The sequence below is a fragment of the Cydia pomonella genome, chromosome 15 (assembly GCF_033807575.1).
Source record: "Cydia pomonella isolate Wapato2018A chromosome 15, ilCydPomo1, whole genome shotgun sequence".
In the NCBI taxonomy this organism is placed as follows: domain Eukaryota; kingdom Metazoa; phylum Arthropoda; class Insecta; order Lepidoptera; family Tortricidae; genus Cydia; species Cydia pomonella.
In genome coordinates this window covers 11,006,734-11,023,138 of record NC_084717.1, presented here as the reverse complement: position 1 = coordinate 11,023,138, position 16,405 = coordinate 11,006,734, and the positions used below count along the sequence as shown (strand labels likewise).

The 16,405-nt window shown below is 32.9% G+C and overlaps 1 protein-coding gene across 3 annotated transcripts in view; it reads right to left on the bottom strand.

The window, feature by feature from the left end:
* Positions 1-3,274: 3,274 nt before the first annotated feature.
* LOC133525771 (galactosylgalactosylxylosylprotein 3-beta-glucuronosyltransferase I-like) overlaps positions 3,275-16,405 on the bottom strand; it is a 33,332-nt gene continuing 20,201 nt past the window's right edge. For all 3 annotated transcript variants that reach the window (XM_061862151.1, XM_061862150.1, XM_061862153.1), the window contains 2 exons: positions 15,378-15,599; positions 3,275-10,121 (listed from right to left, as the gene is read on the bottom strand). In XM_061862151.1, coding sequence (XP_061718135.1) covers positions 9,957-10,121; positions 15,378-15,599 — 387 coding nt within the window. In that variant the 3' untranslated portion in view covers positions 3,275-9,956. The remainder of the gene's footprint in view (positions 10,122-15,377; positions 15,600-16,405) is intronic.

Sequence of the window (16,405 nt, the reverse complement as noted above, 5' to 3'; positions counted from 1 at the left end):
TTCAAGCATTTTATTAATTTCCTTACGTAATAGCCTCTATAAACACGCTATTTGTGACGTTTTTAAACAAAAGGTACCACATTGTCGGTTGTCCATTTAAAATTCAAGCTTATAAGGACGTAGTACATCAAGTCGGTTATCATTATCACATAGTCGCCGTAACAGGAAGCGACATTAATAATATGTTGCATAGTGCATAGTGCAGTCTAAACTTTATAATAGGAGTAAGTAATTTTTTTTTTAATACAGTTGTTCAAAAAGTTACTTTATGTGGCAGTTTAGCGTTCGTAAAGTTGGTTTTTGCGAACTAGTGCTTTTTACTTTTCCAACGTTTTAATAGTACATTTCAATGGGTTATTCCCACTACTTACCACCAAGTTGTTACCAGTGGTAACTACTGGGATTTTTTTTTCCACCTTTTACCACTGGTAACTACTGGGAAAAAATTCCCACTAGTTACCACCAAAATTTGGTTAGCGTTCAATACTAATAAAACTGTATTAATATAGAGTGCTTTAATCAATAATTAATTAAAAGTAGAATTAATTATAAGTACTTATTAGTTTAATTTTAAGTCGATTATTGTTTCAGTGAACTTTCATTAAAGTGATCAGAAATAGTCTGTCTTTGACTGATTTGTTTATTCGTTCGTATAATTTTGACGTTATTTATTGAAAGGGACCTTATTGTCGATGGCGCTCACGCCGTTATCAACGATGCTCCTATGTAAATACAGTTGCGCTACACAGTGCGGCGTAAGCGCCCTCGGCAAAAGATCCAGATTTCATAGATAACGTCACAATTAATTCAATTTACAATTAATAATATAAATTACATGCAAACGTTAATTTCTCTTTGCACCGGTTTGAATATTTTTGATCACTTTTAACTATGTAGCTACAGTGCCACTAGAAAACCGTAAAACGGTTAATTCAGATTGGTACACGACCATTTCCTTACCGGAAGTATTTGAACAAATTCGTAAAGCTAACCAGCGACGAAGAATCATTCTTCATCATGACAATGCCAGCTGTCATACGTCACGCGAAACAACTCTATTTTTGGAAGGTCAAAATGTGGAATTAACGGGTCATCCGCCGTACAGCCCTGACTTGGCACCCAATGATTTTTATTTATTTCCCAATATAAAAAATAAATTACGCGGTCAACGATTTTCGACCGCTGAAGATGCTGTCGACGCATTCAAACAACACGTTATGGAGGTACCTCAGGCGGAGTGGTAGAAGTGCTTCAAAAATTGGTTCACACGAATGCAAAAGTGCATAGATCATCAAGGGGAATACTTCAAAAAACAATAAAACCATTTTCAGCCGTGTACGTTTGTTTTTTTGTTTCCGGATATATAAGTAGCAACCCTCGTACTATACTAGCATTCGTTTTTACACGTGAAGCAATCTTTTCTTTATTCCATGGCGATGAATTTAAGAATTGTTGATTCTAAAAACCGAAACCGGTTTTAACCGGTTTCGGTTTTTTTTGTGGTAAAACCGAAGAAAAAACCGGTTTTGAAAAACCTCCGGTTTTTGCATTCCCTACTTTTAAGGCAGTTTATTGGAACACTATACGACATGTAATTATTTATTAAAGCACTCTTATATTTATACTATACTATTTCTACTGTTTTATTAGTATTGATCTCTAACAATATTTTAGTTGTTTTCACTAGTTACCACCAAACCGAGTTGGTAGTAACTAGTGGGAATAACCCTTTCAATGCAAGTGTGCAAAGTGTGTCATTATTTAAGTCCCGAGACAAGTATACGGGACAAGTAAATAATGGCACTTGCAAATGTCCATTGAACGACGTTTTTTAATACATTTGCGAAAAAATCACAATAAAACAAATATTGCTATAATTGGTTACGTGAGTAGGTATACTTAACACTACAGATGTTGCACTTACGAATTTACGCTTGAACTTGAATGATATGGTAAATTTAGCAATATACACTATGTTCAGTGATGATTTACATGCATTGCTTAAATTATTTACAACTCATTTCATACAAAAACACTTTCACAGTTACAACTTAATTTGAATTATATCGATACAACTAAATTTTATGTGAAAATACTAAAAATAGCGGCGCCGGTTTTACTTTTTAATTTTTCATTTTTTCTGTTTACGACAGCCAACGTGGCAATAGTACGGCCCGATTCGAAGAATGATTAAGACACGTTTGAGATCTTGGAAAGATTATTAAAAGATCGATAACTAAACGACATGTCAAAATTGACGTTTATTACGATTCTGCTGTGATTCCAATAAGATCTATGTACGATATTTCAAATGTCAAAGTGACATTGGTTGCCCGAATCCAGCTGCTTCTGCCAATTATACGACATCGGCCCGATTCGAAGAAGGAAATACGATTACGATAAGTTCTGGTTTAGATAAGTTCTCATTTAGATATCGTTTGTATGTCGTATAATTGATAAAAGCAGCTCGATTCGGGCAAGCAATGTCACTTTGACGTTAGAAATATCGTAGATAGATCTTATGGAGATCACAACTATTTCTTGCATTTTACCAAACATAGGCAAATAAGTACAGAAACTAGTACATATTGCAAGGGCAGACTCCAACCACAACTTTAAAAGGTTAACACATTCGCCGCGTTATGGGAAGCATATGGCCGCATTTGACTTTCCGCCGATGCGGCAGCTATCTGCGCTTGTCTTACCCCCGGTGCGGCGGTGGGTTTTCTTTGTTCCCGTGTGAGTAAGAAAATTATGACTATATTCTTACTTTAAATATCCTATTCTATTAAAAAAAAGTACGGGAAATATTTTTGCGTAACGCACTGAAAGGCAATTGTTTTTCTTTGGTGCGGCACGGGTACTATTTTTCTATTACCCATCACCCGTACCGCACCTAAAGGCGGGTACATTGCGCTCAGATTGGTCATAGTGCTGCGTATTGTTCACGATTCCACGTAAAACCGACATTTTATGTATGCGACAATTCAAGATTATGACATCTATATTGAAAATTACCTACTCTAATATTGTTAATAATTATATGAAAATTAATAATATTTGTTTTGATTACGTACAGACACGATGACGATAATAAATATATTTTCGATTATAAAAGTCTGTTTAGGAAAAAGTACAGGAAAAATTATTATGACATTTATGACGCAAAAAAGCAGCTTGTAAAGTGATTCTTAAGGAAGGTTTAGGGTGTATAATTTGTTAAGGTTTATATGTTATGGTTTGAAACCGGGGCGGGTCTTAGTAAAAACAAACGTACGTTGGAATTCCAGAGTTTATTTCCAGACTAATCATGATACATGATGTAAGGAATTTACAAAATTATAAATACTATGAGCTATCACATAACGAGCTATAATAAAATATGTAGGTATTACTAAACTCCTCCCTAAGAAAATAAATAAAATATAAGATAACATAATTATGAACCAAATCATTCATAAATCTGGGTAAAATGAGTTCGAGCATAGTTTTTACTTACATTTATGCGACTTAATAATATCATAATATACTTTTATACAACTACTTAGTAATGTAGAATAAGACTATTTGTGACAGTGCACAGTAAGTCTCCTTTATCGCTTATCATTTAAGCCAATTTCTTGCACTTGCTTGTAACTGCAGTCAAACTGTAAATACAGTTTTGCAGAGAACTGTTATAAGTTTTTAATTATTGTATTAATAAAAATAAATAAAATAATAAAGCAAAGAGTAACATATATGTAATGTACCATTACATGTCATTTGAAACAAATTTCTGTGGATATGTTGGTTATTTATGAATTACGTACTCCTCTAATGACTTTGTATGTATAGGTAAGGCGTACTTGCCTACCTCATACGAGTAATACTAATATAGTTTTATTAGAAAATTCATAGTGAAGTGTAACTAAAATAATGGATCTGAAACAGCCGAAAGCGAAAGACCTGAAGTTACTGCGGTGTTATAAAAAAAAGATCTATTGATACTTACAACACCTTATTTATTACCTAGCTATATTGCTTTATACTCAAGTTCTTACTAAATGGATAAACCCCATCTCTTACTATTTAGTTTCGTTTCTTCGGTTTATAACAGAAGCAATGTACACATATCATTGTACGCTGTTGATTTTCAATTGCGACATATTTGAACATTTTATTATTGTCAATATACCTATTAAAATAAATATACTGCACAACAAGAAAAATATGTCTCAGAACACTGTAGCACAATTTAACTAAATTATGTATGCAAATAGCCCATTTAAATAATTTTACAGTTGTTCTTAAAACTAGCCTAATTATAAGTACAATATAATTCAGTAATTACGTACTAGGTTTAAAAAGTATTAGACCATATTGATCAGTTGAGCACTTGAGTAAAACTTATGATAATATTATGCTTTTAGCCTTCATATATGGATATTTCAGTGTTATCAAATTAAGAAGCTAATGGGTTTACAGTCCAGTGAAATGGTAGATACTAATTGTTTCCGTAAACCCTAGACCCTATGGCCTTTCAAGAAAAACAGCACATCATTGGAAATATTAATTAGTTGTTTCTTATTATTTCGTAATATTGATATAATCAGCAAAGCAGTCAAATTGGCAGTTTTGACACAATGTTTCGGTTTTAAAACAATTTAAATAAAATAGAAAGTCGATACCAAATAAGTATAACTTTTGATATACGAGTATCTAGATAAAGTACAAAAGATATGTATTAAGGACTAGTAGATAGGTAATTACACTTAAATTAAAAATAAATTCCATATATTATGATTATTACTAATGATAATAAATACCTTTAATACGAAGATTTAATTTATCTTAATAGGCCAGATTATATTCTAATAAGTCTAATATTTCACTAAGATGCAAGGAATATATTCGAATGCTTTGTTATTAAATATAAACATACAATAAATACAGCGTATTTAATATATAGAGTAGGTAAACAATAAAGCTGGAAAATGTATAATATCTCTACTTGTCTATTTCAAGCTTGTAAATATCGTTCAAAATAGACAAATAAGATTCACTAAGTAAAACTAGTACAATAACTTTATCAATTGTCAAATTAGCATCATACCCAACTAAAAAGATACATGATGGTCTTAATTGTTATATATTTATTATACAGACTGATAATATGGCATATAACTTAAGTCTAAACTTCTAGAGCGTTGGCAGTATAATGTGATTATGATATTTTATGGGTAAAAGAATAATCTATCTATCAATTTTACATTTTTGCTATAAAATCGTTACCGGGCTCTTAAGAACGCACAAGAATATATTATTATATATAAAAAAATGTTTTATTCAGTATCTCAATTAATTACCAGACTATGTAATTAATTAAGATACTGAATATATTTTTTAAATAATAATATATTCTTGTGCGTTCTTAAGAGCCCGGTAACGATTTTAGAGCAAAAATGTAAAATTGATAGATTTAGTCGTTGAAATTGTACGCATTTTGTAACGTAATATCTTAATAACAACTATTGGTTTCTATTAGAACATCTTCTTATCTTTCCTTTTAATAATGAGGTCGCAAGCGTGCGTCCCCGGTAATATGTGAAGAGAAGGGACTCTTTTTAAAAATTCATCATAAAATTATGGTGGTAAATTATACAGAATGATGTATAAGAACAGTTTTAGCAAATGTTGTAGATTGTTTAAGTATCAAAAATTACGTTGAAATTAAGTCGATTTTACAGAGTAATTGCCACTTGTTTTGAAGTAATTTCTGGAGAAAATTGATTTCGTCTAACTTTCATTTACACTACTTAAAATTTATAATTACAAAGTGTAGTTTATTAAGTTGAAGTACAGGATATGTGTAATACAAAATTACCATTTTTAGCAGATCAAACTTTACGAAATTTACAAAAAAGAGCTTTAAAATCAGTGCTTTACGCGCGTTTACATAAGTCCATCAGAAAAAAAAATCATTACTAATTAAGTGACTGTTTAAAAAAAAAATATTTAAGTATTAAAATGAAAGAAACGTGCTACTAGAAACCAGTGCTTGTTATTTCTCAATCAATCAATTTTTCGTGTTATGGCTCCATCAAGGTGTTGATGATTCTAATAGTTAACAAAAGGTGTACAATTTGCATTTCATCAAAATTGATTTACTACATAAAACAAAATAAATTAAAGTTAACAGTGTCAAATTATAGATAAATACTATAAAGTACATACTTGGATCACTTGGATTATAAATATAGATAACTACCATATACCGGGTGTGGCCTGTAACAGGAGCAAAAAATAAAAGTGTAGTCTGTAGTCGTCAAACTGACCAACATTTGCTCAGCAACTTTTCTTTTGATTTTTAGAACACTTTAAAGTTTATTCCAAGACGCAATGTATTGCGAATTTTGTTATCTTTATAGCGTGACAATCATTGATAATTAACTGGATTCACAATCAGCCGAAAAAAAAGGCTCCACAAAAGTAATGCTCGAACGGCTTGAGCATGAGTTTTGCTCCCAGTCTCGTTTCGGCCGTCGACAATGACAACTGTCAAACATGACGAAATGTTCTGTGAAAAAAACAACAAGAAAAAAGGATGACATATTTATTTCAGTGAGTTCTATTGATATTTTAACAGAATTAATTCATTTTGTTGATACAAATTAACGGTTGTCACGGAACAAAAATCTATGGAGTCTACATTAGATTTTTTTAATACCATGTTGGTGGCAAACAGGCATACGGCTCACGTGGTGGCAAGCGGTCACCGTAGCTCCATAGGTAACCTAGTAGTCCTGTAACACCAGAATGTCACATACGCGTTGCCGACACGTTGTTTTGTTGTTCTACATGGGTGGGCTTTTTTATTATGCGTCTAAAGATGCGCATAAAAAGTTTGCACAACAACTGAAACTTTTTTAAGACATTACATGCGAAGGGGAATAAGCCATGACCTATAAAAGCACGTAAACATTTTTACGTCATGTCCACCAGAAGAAGAATATAACAACAATCATAGAATTCTTGTAATAAACTCGATAACCAACCTGTATCTAACTGCACTTACGTTTACATTACATTGCGAAAAAAGAAAGATCCAAAAGTAAATGTAGATCAAAAAGACAATTATACAACAAATTAAATTTATTTCAAGGAACTAGGTGTTTTTAAGTCGTTTTATTTTATATTTATGTACGTAGTAAAATGTTCTTCTAAAGTAGTATATTCTTGCAGGGCAATCGCAGACTGCATGTTGTCATTCAAAACAAAGACCATCCATACAACTATCTCAATCGTTATATAAAAAAAATATTTATTCTATTTTCAATTTGATATTTTTGTTTAAAGACAATAATATTAAAATAATGTATATACATAAAGCGACTCGATTCACTCGCTAATCATTTTCACGTTTATACAATGATCAACTTACGAAAACGTCATTTAACAATAAAGTATTATTTTTTTTGAAATATCCGTTTGTAAATTTGACACTTAAACTCTATTGCATCAAGTTTACTTTTGTATCAAATATTTGTCTTGACTAAAAGTATAAAGAAGCGTTATTAGCATCTACCAGAGCGCGTCTACCAGAGCAGAGTTGCCTAATGTCAGTTTTATGGAGTGTGGAATTAAGAGGAGTGGCATCTCTTATGGTAGAACTGTTGCAAAAGTGTCCAGCTGTCAGCTATAAATAATAGTTCCAAATCTCTCCAGAGTAGCGCTAGAGTAGCTAACAACCTAGGCGCTATTGACGGAGTGAAGTGCGCTGTCTATGATTGGATTTTTTTGTTCAAGTACTCTAGGTATTGTAGCGCCACCAATTTAAAGTTTTTTGATGACACTTTTTGGTACATGGAGATTTCGTTCCTTATCTCCACCTTCCGTAGTCAGTTTGTTCCATACATTTTGACATATTTCTTTCGCATTGGGCGTCCTCTTTTTTTAATACGTCAATGGTGACAATTAACGTCAATTATGTACACTGATGACACATTTAAGGTAATATTTAATTTGTATGAAAAATAGGAACATACATACATACATAATTTTCGAAAGTAGCTGAACAAATGTTGGTAAGTTTGAGGAGTACCGCCAACAGTTCAATTTATTGCTCGTGCTTTTATTATTAAGAGGGAGATAACGCAAAACTGTAGTTTTTATAATATTTTTTTTACATGGCACTGCCTTCGCAAGTTTCCGCGACGTGAAATATCTTTTGGTCGCTTCCAATTTCCAGGCTTTAGGCCCCCTCTTAGATAAAATTCTCATCATCCGCGTGTTAAAATATTGCACGTAACGTAAAATAGCTAATGTAAACTAACACGAACGAGCAACTCTTACGTCGCATTAAAGATATCCGCTTCATAAATATACATATCATTGGCTACATTCTTATATAATCGCTAGCGTTTCTAACGTAAAATACTAAATATATATTATAAACAGAACAGCCAAGCGATATTTTAACATATTAATACTGAAAACATTGAGGAAATGGAATCATTTGTTCGACATTGTAAACCTTTTCTATTCAATAATGGGGTTATTGTGACTTTGTTCTATTTACGGTTATTATTACAAAGTAGATAATTATAGTTAAAGTAAATGTTAGTGTATTACAGAAGTCATATACTTATTGAGTATTTTACTAATGCACGAAACCTTTGCCAATCCCTGAGGATAAGTAATTCCAATAATTTAATTACGTACACATGATTTAGTAAGATTACTTTAAAACATCAATTTTTTTACAGATACTTTTGCGCGACTTAAATTTAAAACTGAAGTAGGTGAAAAATGATAAATACTATTTTGAATTTAAATAATATAAGACATATCTAAATCCAAGTTACTTAAATTTAAATGTTAATTACCATGTGAGATATTCAGAAAGAACTAGCTTAGGGAGCTCTTAAATATTCGTCATTTAATGTCGGACTGACTTTGAACTAAATCGCAATTTATTTCGGTTTTACTCTGTAGTTTCAGTGAATATTAAATTTTTTTTCTTCTACTTATTACTTATGGAATTCTAGTGAAAATATACTGGTTGTTATAAAACATGTAATAGCTTACTATGCAAACAGGTACGTTTTGAAACAACATACGTTGATGAATGACGAATAGCGAACAATTAATACCTAATAAAATTCACATCCCAATACCTAGCAATAACTCGACTTACTTTATTGATAATGCATTATCATATAATCGTATACCCTAACTACGTGGTAGAAGAAAGATTGGACATAAAAAACACGCAACAGTAACTTTTTTGCTAAAACGCCGACACGGAATCAAAATAGGCCAATAAACACCCTTGGAGTGGGTGAATTCAAACTACCGCCAAATGTTGATGTGTCACTTATGATTATCGACAGATTTTAAACCAAACGTGATATCGAGTACTTTGCTGAATTCTATAGCCTTAAATTTATTTCATAAGTGTCAGGTCATGAATGACTCATGACCTCCCGATATTTAAATTTAAGTAGTGCATGAGACTGCCAGCTTAAATTTATAAATTGAGAAATGAGATCACTTTACTGATCATAACTGCTAGGGTAGGGTTGTAGTCAATATTTGGCTAGTATTCTACTGAATTTGACCAGGGGTCGTAACCGGTATTAAACATTTTTAGAATATCATTCTAAAACTATATTTTCTATTTTTATTTTAAAGTGTGTGCTTATTAGCCTATTAGCCAATCTAATAAATTAATGATTTAAAGAACAAAAAAAGCGTGACGTTTCACGATAAATCGAAATCATTAAGTAACCGGTTAATTGTATGAATAAAATACCGGTATCCGACCCCTGGTACATACATTGTCTTTTTATCAGGAAATGTTTTCACACATGAAAGGAGCACAGCTCATTTTCAAAATTAGTCGAAATCCCTTGGGATTCTGAAAACAAGCGTTCAACGCTCAGCATAAAACCGATATGATGACTACCGGGAACATTTCAAACCTCGATGTGGTCATCAGGGACCAGGGGTTTTTTGAGTTTTTTAGGGTTGAGTATGGCCGGTTTCTGGGTGCGTGTGTGCCATACATATACCTTTGTACAGTTGTCGGCTAGAGGCTCTAGCTCCTGTTGGGTTACGACGTATTTTAGGATTTCACTTTCCTGAAATAGAGAAATGTAAAGATAAGTACAATGTTACTTGTGATATTAGGAAATCGAATCATTCGTTCAGCAGAAAAATGGAATTGCAATTTCATCATAACGCTGGTTTTAATATATATTTTATCATAATATATAATAAAAACAGCATTTTATTCGGTTAGCAACTTAAAATAACTTTTTTTTTTGGCCCAGGTAATTTTTACGCTATGAAGTCAGCTTAATTCAAAATAGTTTTACACTTGAATTTCACTGATATCAATTTCCTGAACAACAATCTAAGTGTGTCAAATTACAAATTACCACGTTTGACGTTCTACTTTAGGTTGATATGACACAGTTTATTTTACGGTTTAACACATTATCATATATCATTGGTTATTAAAATAATACAGAAGGTAGCTATACTCGTACAAGTAGAATATTACTATTTGTATTATTGAACGGCGTGTTTCACATAAATATTTTTATTATTTGTTATTACGGTTGGACAACCACTCTTGAAATCCAGATTTTAAGTTATTTCAATCAAATCACCATTTTTGTGGTAATTTTATGCCATTTCTATATCAGGTCATCCACTAAGCATGTCAGTAAATCGTCATACAACATCTTTTACAACAGTTCAGTTCAAATACACTTTATTCATGTAGGCCTAGCAACAAGCACTTATGAATAGTAAGACAGTATTACATACATATTATTATTTTAAGCTAATTATCAGAGCAATTTATTGATGTACTTAAATATTATTCCATATATAATACTAATTCATATAATTCATAGATCAAATTTAATACTAAGAATTTCACAAAATAACGTCAAACAAAAAAAAAAACAAATGAATAAAAAATACTAGTCTAGAATGTTTCTAGAATAAATTCGAAATGTCAAACAAATAAAATAAAAACAACAAAGGAAGTGCATTGGAATATCCATTTCATCATCATTATTCAAATATAATAAATAATTAATCATTTCGAATCACAATGAATCCCACGTTGTTTTATCATTCATGTAGTCTTGTGTGGTATAATATGTAAGCTTTAGAAATAAGTTTACGCTTTACATGATTCTTAAATTTATTAATTGATAATTCAGTAATATGGTTTGGAAGTTTATTATGAAACCGTACACTTACCCATGAATGATTTTTTCATTTTATGGAGCCGAGTGAAGGGCACTGCGAGCTTATGTTTATTTCTAGTATTAATATTATGAATGTCACAATTGTCACAACAAACTGCGTCAGTAATGTCCCTTGGACAACGGGACAGAATAACAACACAAAAAAGTTGATTCGCCCCCTTAACCTTTAGTGCAAGCCATATGAGCAAAAAATTGTGTAGGCAATCATACAACCCTCCTATAACTAATTGGCTACTTGACAGTTTTTTGTAAATAATGTCAAACGATCTTGATTTTCCTGAGGATCAAGTGTCTATATCATGGCATTTAAGCAACACAAAGGTCAGAAATGAGAGTTAAAGTCTGACGCTCGCACTCGACGATTGAAACGCCTCTAACAAAATGATAATGTGATGTGACGTCATATTATATAAGTCTGTCCTAAATGTATGGAAGATCAAGGAAATTGCCATTTTGACCCTGAAATATTGTGTTTATGTGTATAGTTAACATATAATTTATTTTTTAATAAAATATAAGAAATCGAATGGTCCCATTTTCTTTTCTATTTTTTTAAAGACAATATTTTTTTGAGACTTGTATTTTTTTATCATATCAATATAATTTTTTAAACTCCACTTTTTTATAATGGATGACTCATTTTCTATCCATTTAACTAAATTTTGTTATAATATTCAACATGTGTCAAGTACCCAATTGAGCAAGCTAAAGTATTGATTTAGGTTGTTAGAAATAAAATGGTGTCCGAGCGTCAAAGTGAAAGAAGAAATTTTATTGCAAAACTTTAATCGATAGTTTAAGTACCTATTTACCTTAAAGTGATAAGGTACGGAATTTAAAGCTAACTATATTTGTAACGCCAGCAACATACACGGAGAAAAAAATTGCATACGCCAGAGCCAACGACGGTGCAGTGTTAGGGTCTGCAACGAGCATGTAACTCCTCGGGAGTTGCAGGTGTATATAGGCTACGGAGACTGCTTACCATCAGGCGGGCCGTATGCTTGTTTGCCATCGACGTAGTATTAAAAAAAATCTACATACATTTTTTTATGTGATTTGTTTCTAATTACATTAACAGACCTTTACAAGAGGTTGTTATATACGAAAAAAGCGGCCAAGTGCGAGACTCGCCTATGAAGGGTTCCGTACCATTTATGACGTATTAAAAAACTACTTACTCACTCGTTCAAATTTTTAAAACGAATACGGGACCTAATCGCGTAAACTTACGTTTATTATATGGCCTGACGTTTCGAACATGACGTTACGCTCGTGGTCACAGGCAGACTGGCGAGGAATTGTATCAACATCTTGCTGCGCGGGTTTTGCGAACTACCCGCACTTGATATTGATTATTCACTTGTACGCTAGGGTTGTCACTATCTTTCGCCGTATTCGTTTTAAAACTATGAACGAAAATCGCGTTGGTTTAAATCAATAGATCTCGTTCAAACCAATTTTCGGTGGAAGTTTGCATGGTATTGTACATCATATATATTTTTTAGTTATATCATTCTCTTATTTTAGAAGTCAGTGCGTGCGTGTGTGTGTGTGTGTGTGTGTGTCCCTGACACATACACGCACGCACGCACGCACGCACACACACACACACATTTTACCACAAACTATTCAGTGGCTCGCGCAAACTATTCAGTTTAGAAAAAAATTATAGTAGAAACATCATTAATTTTTAAAGACCTATAAAAAAAATTACATCTACTTACCAAGTTTCAACAGTATAGTTCTCATGGTTTCGGAAAAAAGTGGCTGTGATGTGACATACGGACGGACAGACAGACATGACGAATCCATACGGGTCCGTCTACCGTTTTTTGCCATTTGGCTACGGAACCCTAAAAAGTGCTTAGATATTACTTTTACGGAATACCTACATTGTGTATGAACATAAAATCTAGACCCGGTCCAGAGGATATGTATCGATACCGCTTTAAAAATGCAACACTGATAACTGAATAGTTATCTCGCCCGCATGCTGTTATCGCCGACAATACTGTGCTCGGTCAACTGTATACTTTATGCCATTTCATTGAAACTATAGTTGCTTGGCTGGTCTATTTTCTTTTAAACACTAGTTAATATGCGAAATTAAAATGCGGCCTACTTTACAGGTTAGATTTTTTAGTATAGGTATATGTACCTAGGCGCCCTATAAAAAATCCTCCCGTTCCATTATACATTAAATTTTTATATTGATATATCAAAATTGCTTTTGTCTTGGCAAATTTTGATTCTGCCAGAAGAGGCGTAGTAACAACCAATCCACAAGATATTTTTAGACTTGCTTTCGAGATGTGACGAGTCTGCCTTGAAGATACCATAAAGAAAAAAATATTTTTAGATCACGTCTAATTTCTACAAATTAGTAATGTTTGCCTAAGTTGGTCCAGATAAGGATGCACAAACAGATTTCATTCAGATTGAGATGTATTATAAATATTGATTTAAGAAATTATATCACAGGTGTTTCTTGCCAGAACTTTGTAAAGTTGGTTCATTCATTCACATCGGAATATATTATTGATTATCTTATACCTTTAAATACCTTTAAACGAGCAATTCTTGTGTATATATATATATATATATACATATTTCTGTGATCTCGGAAACGGCTCTAACGATTTCGCTGAAATTTGGTATATAGGGGTTTTTGGGGGTATACAATCGATCTAGATTAGTCTTATGTTTGGGGAAACGCGTGTTTTCGAGTTTTCATGCGTTTTTCTTTCGACGCAGAATATTGTCGCTAATTTCGTGTTGCCGGCCACTGTCCGTCTGGTTCAGCGGGTTAAGACGCGGACTGCTAGAAACGAGTGTTACGGGTTCGAATCTGGCCCGGTGATTAACTTTTGTTTTTTTTTATGTTCAAGTTTATATATAATTTTTTAATTTTTATTGTTTTAGACAAGTTTAATTTAGTAAAAAAATGTAGTTAAGATTATCACCTATACACCACCATATTACAATAAATAGTTCGCCCAGGTACTATACCTTTAAACGAGCAATTCTTGTATATATATATATATATATTTCTGTGATCTCGGAAACGGCTCTAACGATTTCGCTGAAATTTGGTATATGGGTGTTTTTGGGAGTATACAATCGATCTAGATTAGTCTTATGTTTGGGAAAACGCGTGTTTTCGAGTTTTCATGCGTTTTTATTTCGACGCAGAATATGGTCGCTAATTTCGTGTCGCTGGCCACTGTGCGTCTGGTCCAGTGGGTTAAGACGCGGACGGCTAGAAACGATTGTTACGGGTTCGAATCTCGCCCGGTGATTAACTTTTGTTATTTTTTTATATATTCAAGTTTATATATAATTTTTTAATTTTTATTGTTTTAGACTAGTTTAATTTAGTAAAAAAAAGTAGTTAAGATTATCACCTATACACCACCATATTACAATAAATAGTTATAATTTGGCATCACAGTTAAGGCCAACGCTACAACTATATGGTTTTCACGTTATATCGTTTATTTAATCTTTAATAACGACCGGATGTATGATACCGCATGTAACTAATGCTAATGTACATTTATATTTAAGAAATCAGAAGTTTTAACAGTTTTATGTTGGGTTGGATAAACTATATATTAATTGATATATTTCAGACATAAAAAGTACTTTTTATTCGGTACCCGGTAAACCATAATAAAATTTCCGATAATTCGGTATATAATATAATACATAAACTTTCGTACAAGAAGATTATTCAAAGTTTACCCTTGAAAACCAAGTCACGGAGCGCCGTAAGGTTAAAAAGCTCAACTTGCTTGTTTAACATTATAGGGTTATAAGAAATTTATCTATTTATCCATCCATCATTTAACATAACTCGCAGTGTGAAAGGGTAATTGTAAAAAAAACGGTTGTGAACGATTGTGCGAAATGGAGAAAAGCATGGCCTCTTAACCCATTCAGCGCTTATCACGACACGTTGTCGTTTTGCCTCTACGAAGCATTTCCGCTACATACCGAGAAATCCATATTATGGGCTACGACGTAGCGCTACAACTTCAACGGTAAATGTATTACAGCGATAGCTGATAAAACATTAAATAAGAAACTAAAAACTGATATACTAACCTGGAAACCAGACTGCACTTTCCTGGAAAACTTCGCCTCAGGAAAGTCCAGGAAAAGAGTCGCGTTGATGGCGAAACCCGCCATATCGATGGGGAAAGGCCGGTACGGCTTCCACACGGCGTTGTACCCGGATACTTTGCCGTCCGTTACTAGTGGCATCTCTACACGCATGCCCCCGACTATGCCTACCGGCCAGACACCCACTTTCTTGATCTTTCGCATCTGAAACGATAATAATTAAATTAAAGTGTATGCAATAAAAATGTATAATACCTTATTGTCTCCATTTAAATGTCAAATAATTTCTCTGTTATAAATTCACTTCGAACAACTACCAAAATTCTACTTAGAGAGGAAAGTATCATCTGCATTGGATTGCACTAAGGCTTTTGTCTGTTTGTTCGTTGAACATGCTTAGTTTGTTTGGCCTGTTGCCTAAGTAGATAAAATAGATTATTATCTCCCTTTGACATTTGAATTTCCAGCCTTTTGGGATTAGGTACACTGTTTACGGAGGGGCTCTAACTTGCATTGCAACCAGTGTGACCGACCATACGATACACAAACAGGTTACTTCAGTCACCTGAGAGAGCTTCAGCGAAAAATCACCATTGCGAAATATCATCATTGTAACGACAAAAAAGAGGATAAACACGAGTATGTGATTATCAATTTCATTATTTATGCTTCGAGTTTCATAACAGTAATAAGAATGTTTGTCACAAATAATAAACAAACTACCAACACAATGTAATCCCAGAAGAGAAACTAATATTGTTTTACAAAAATCATGTTTTCCTTTGGTTACACGCAGTATTGAGTTTGGTTAGTGCTTACGTTTCATTCGGTAAATAATTGTACCTTTATTATTAGTACTGATAAAATAATGTTCTGTCTCTCCTCATCTAACCTTTCCCATTTGCATCCTAAAGGTGCGCATTTGCACTGGAATTGCTCAGAGCATAAATTACTATAAATCTATGGGAATATGCTTCAAGCATACCACTCCCATTCGGGGGCGAGGGGCG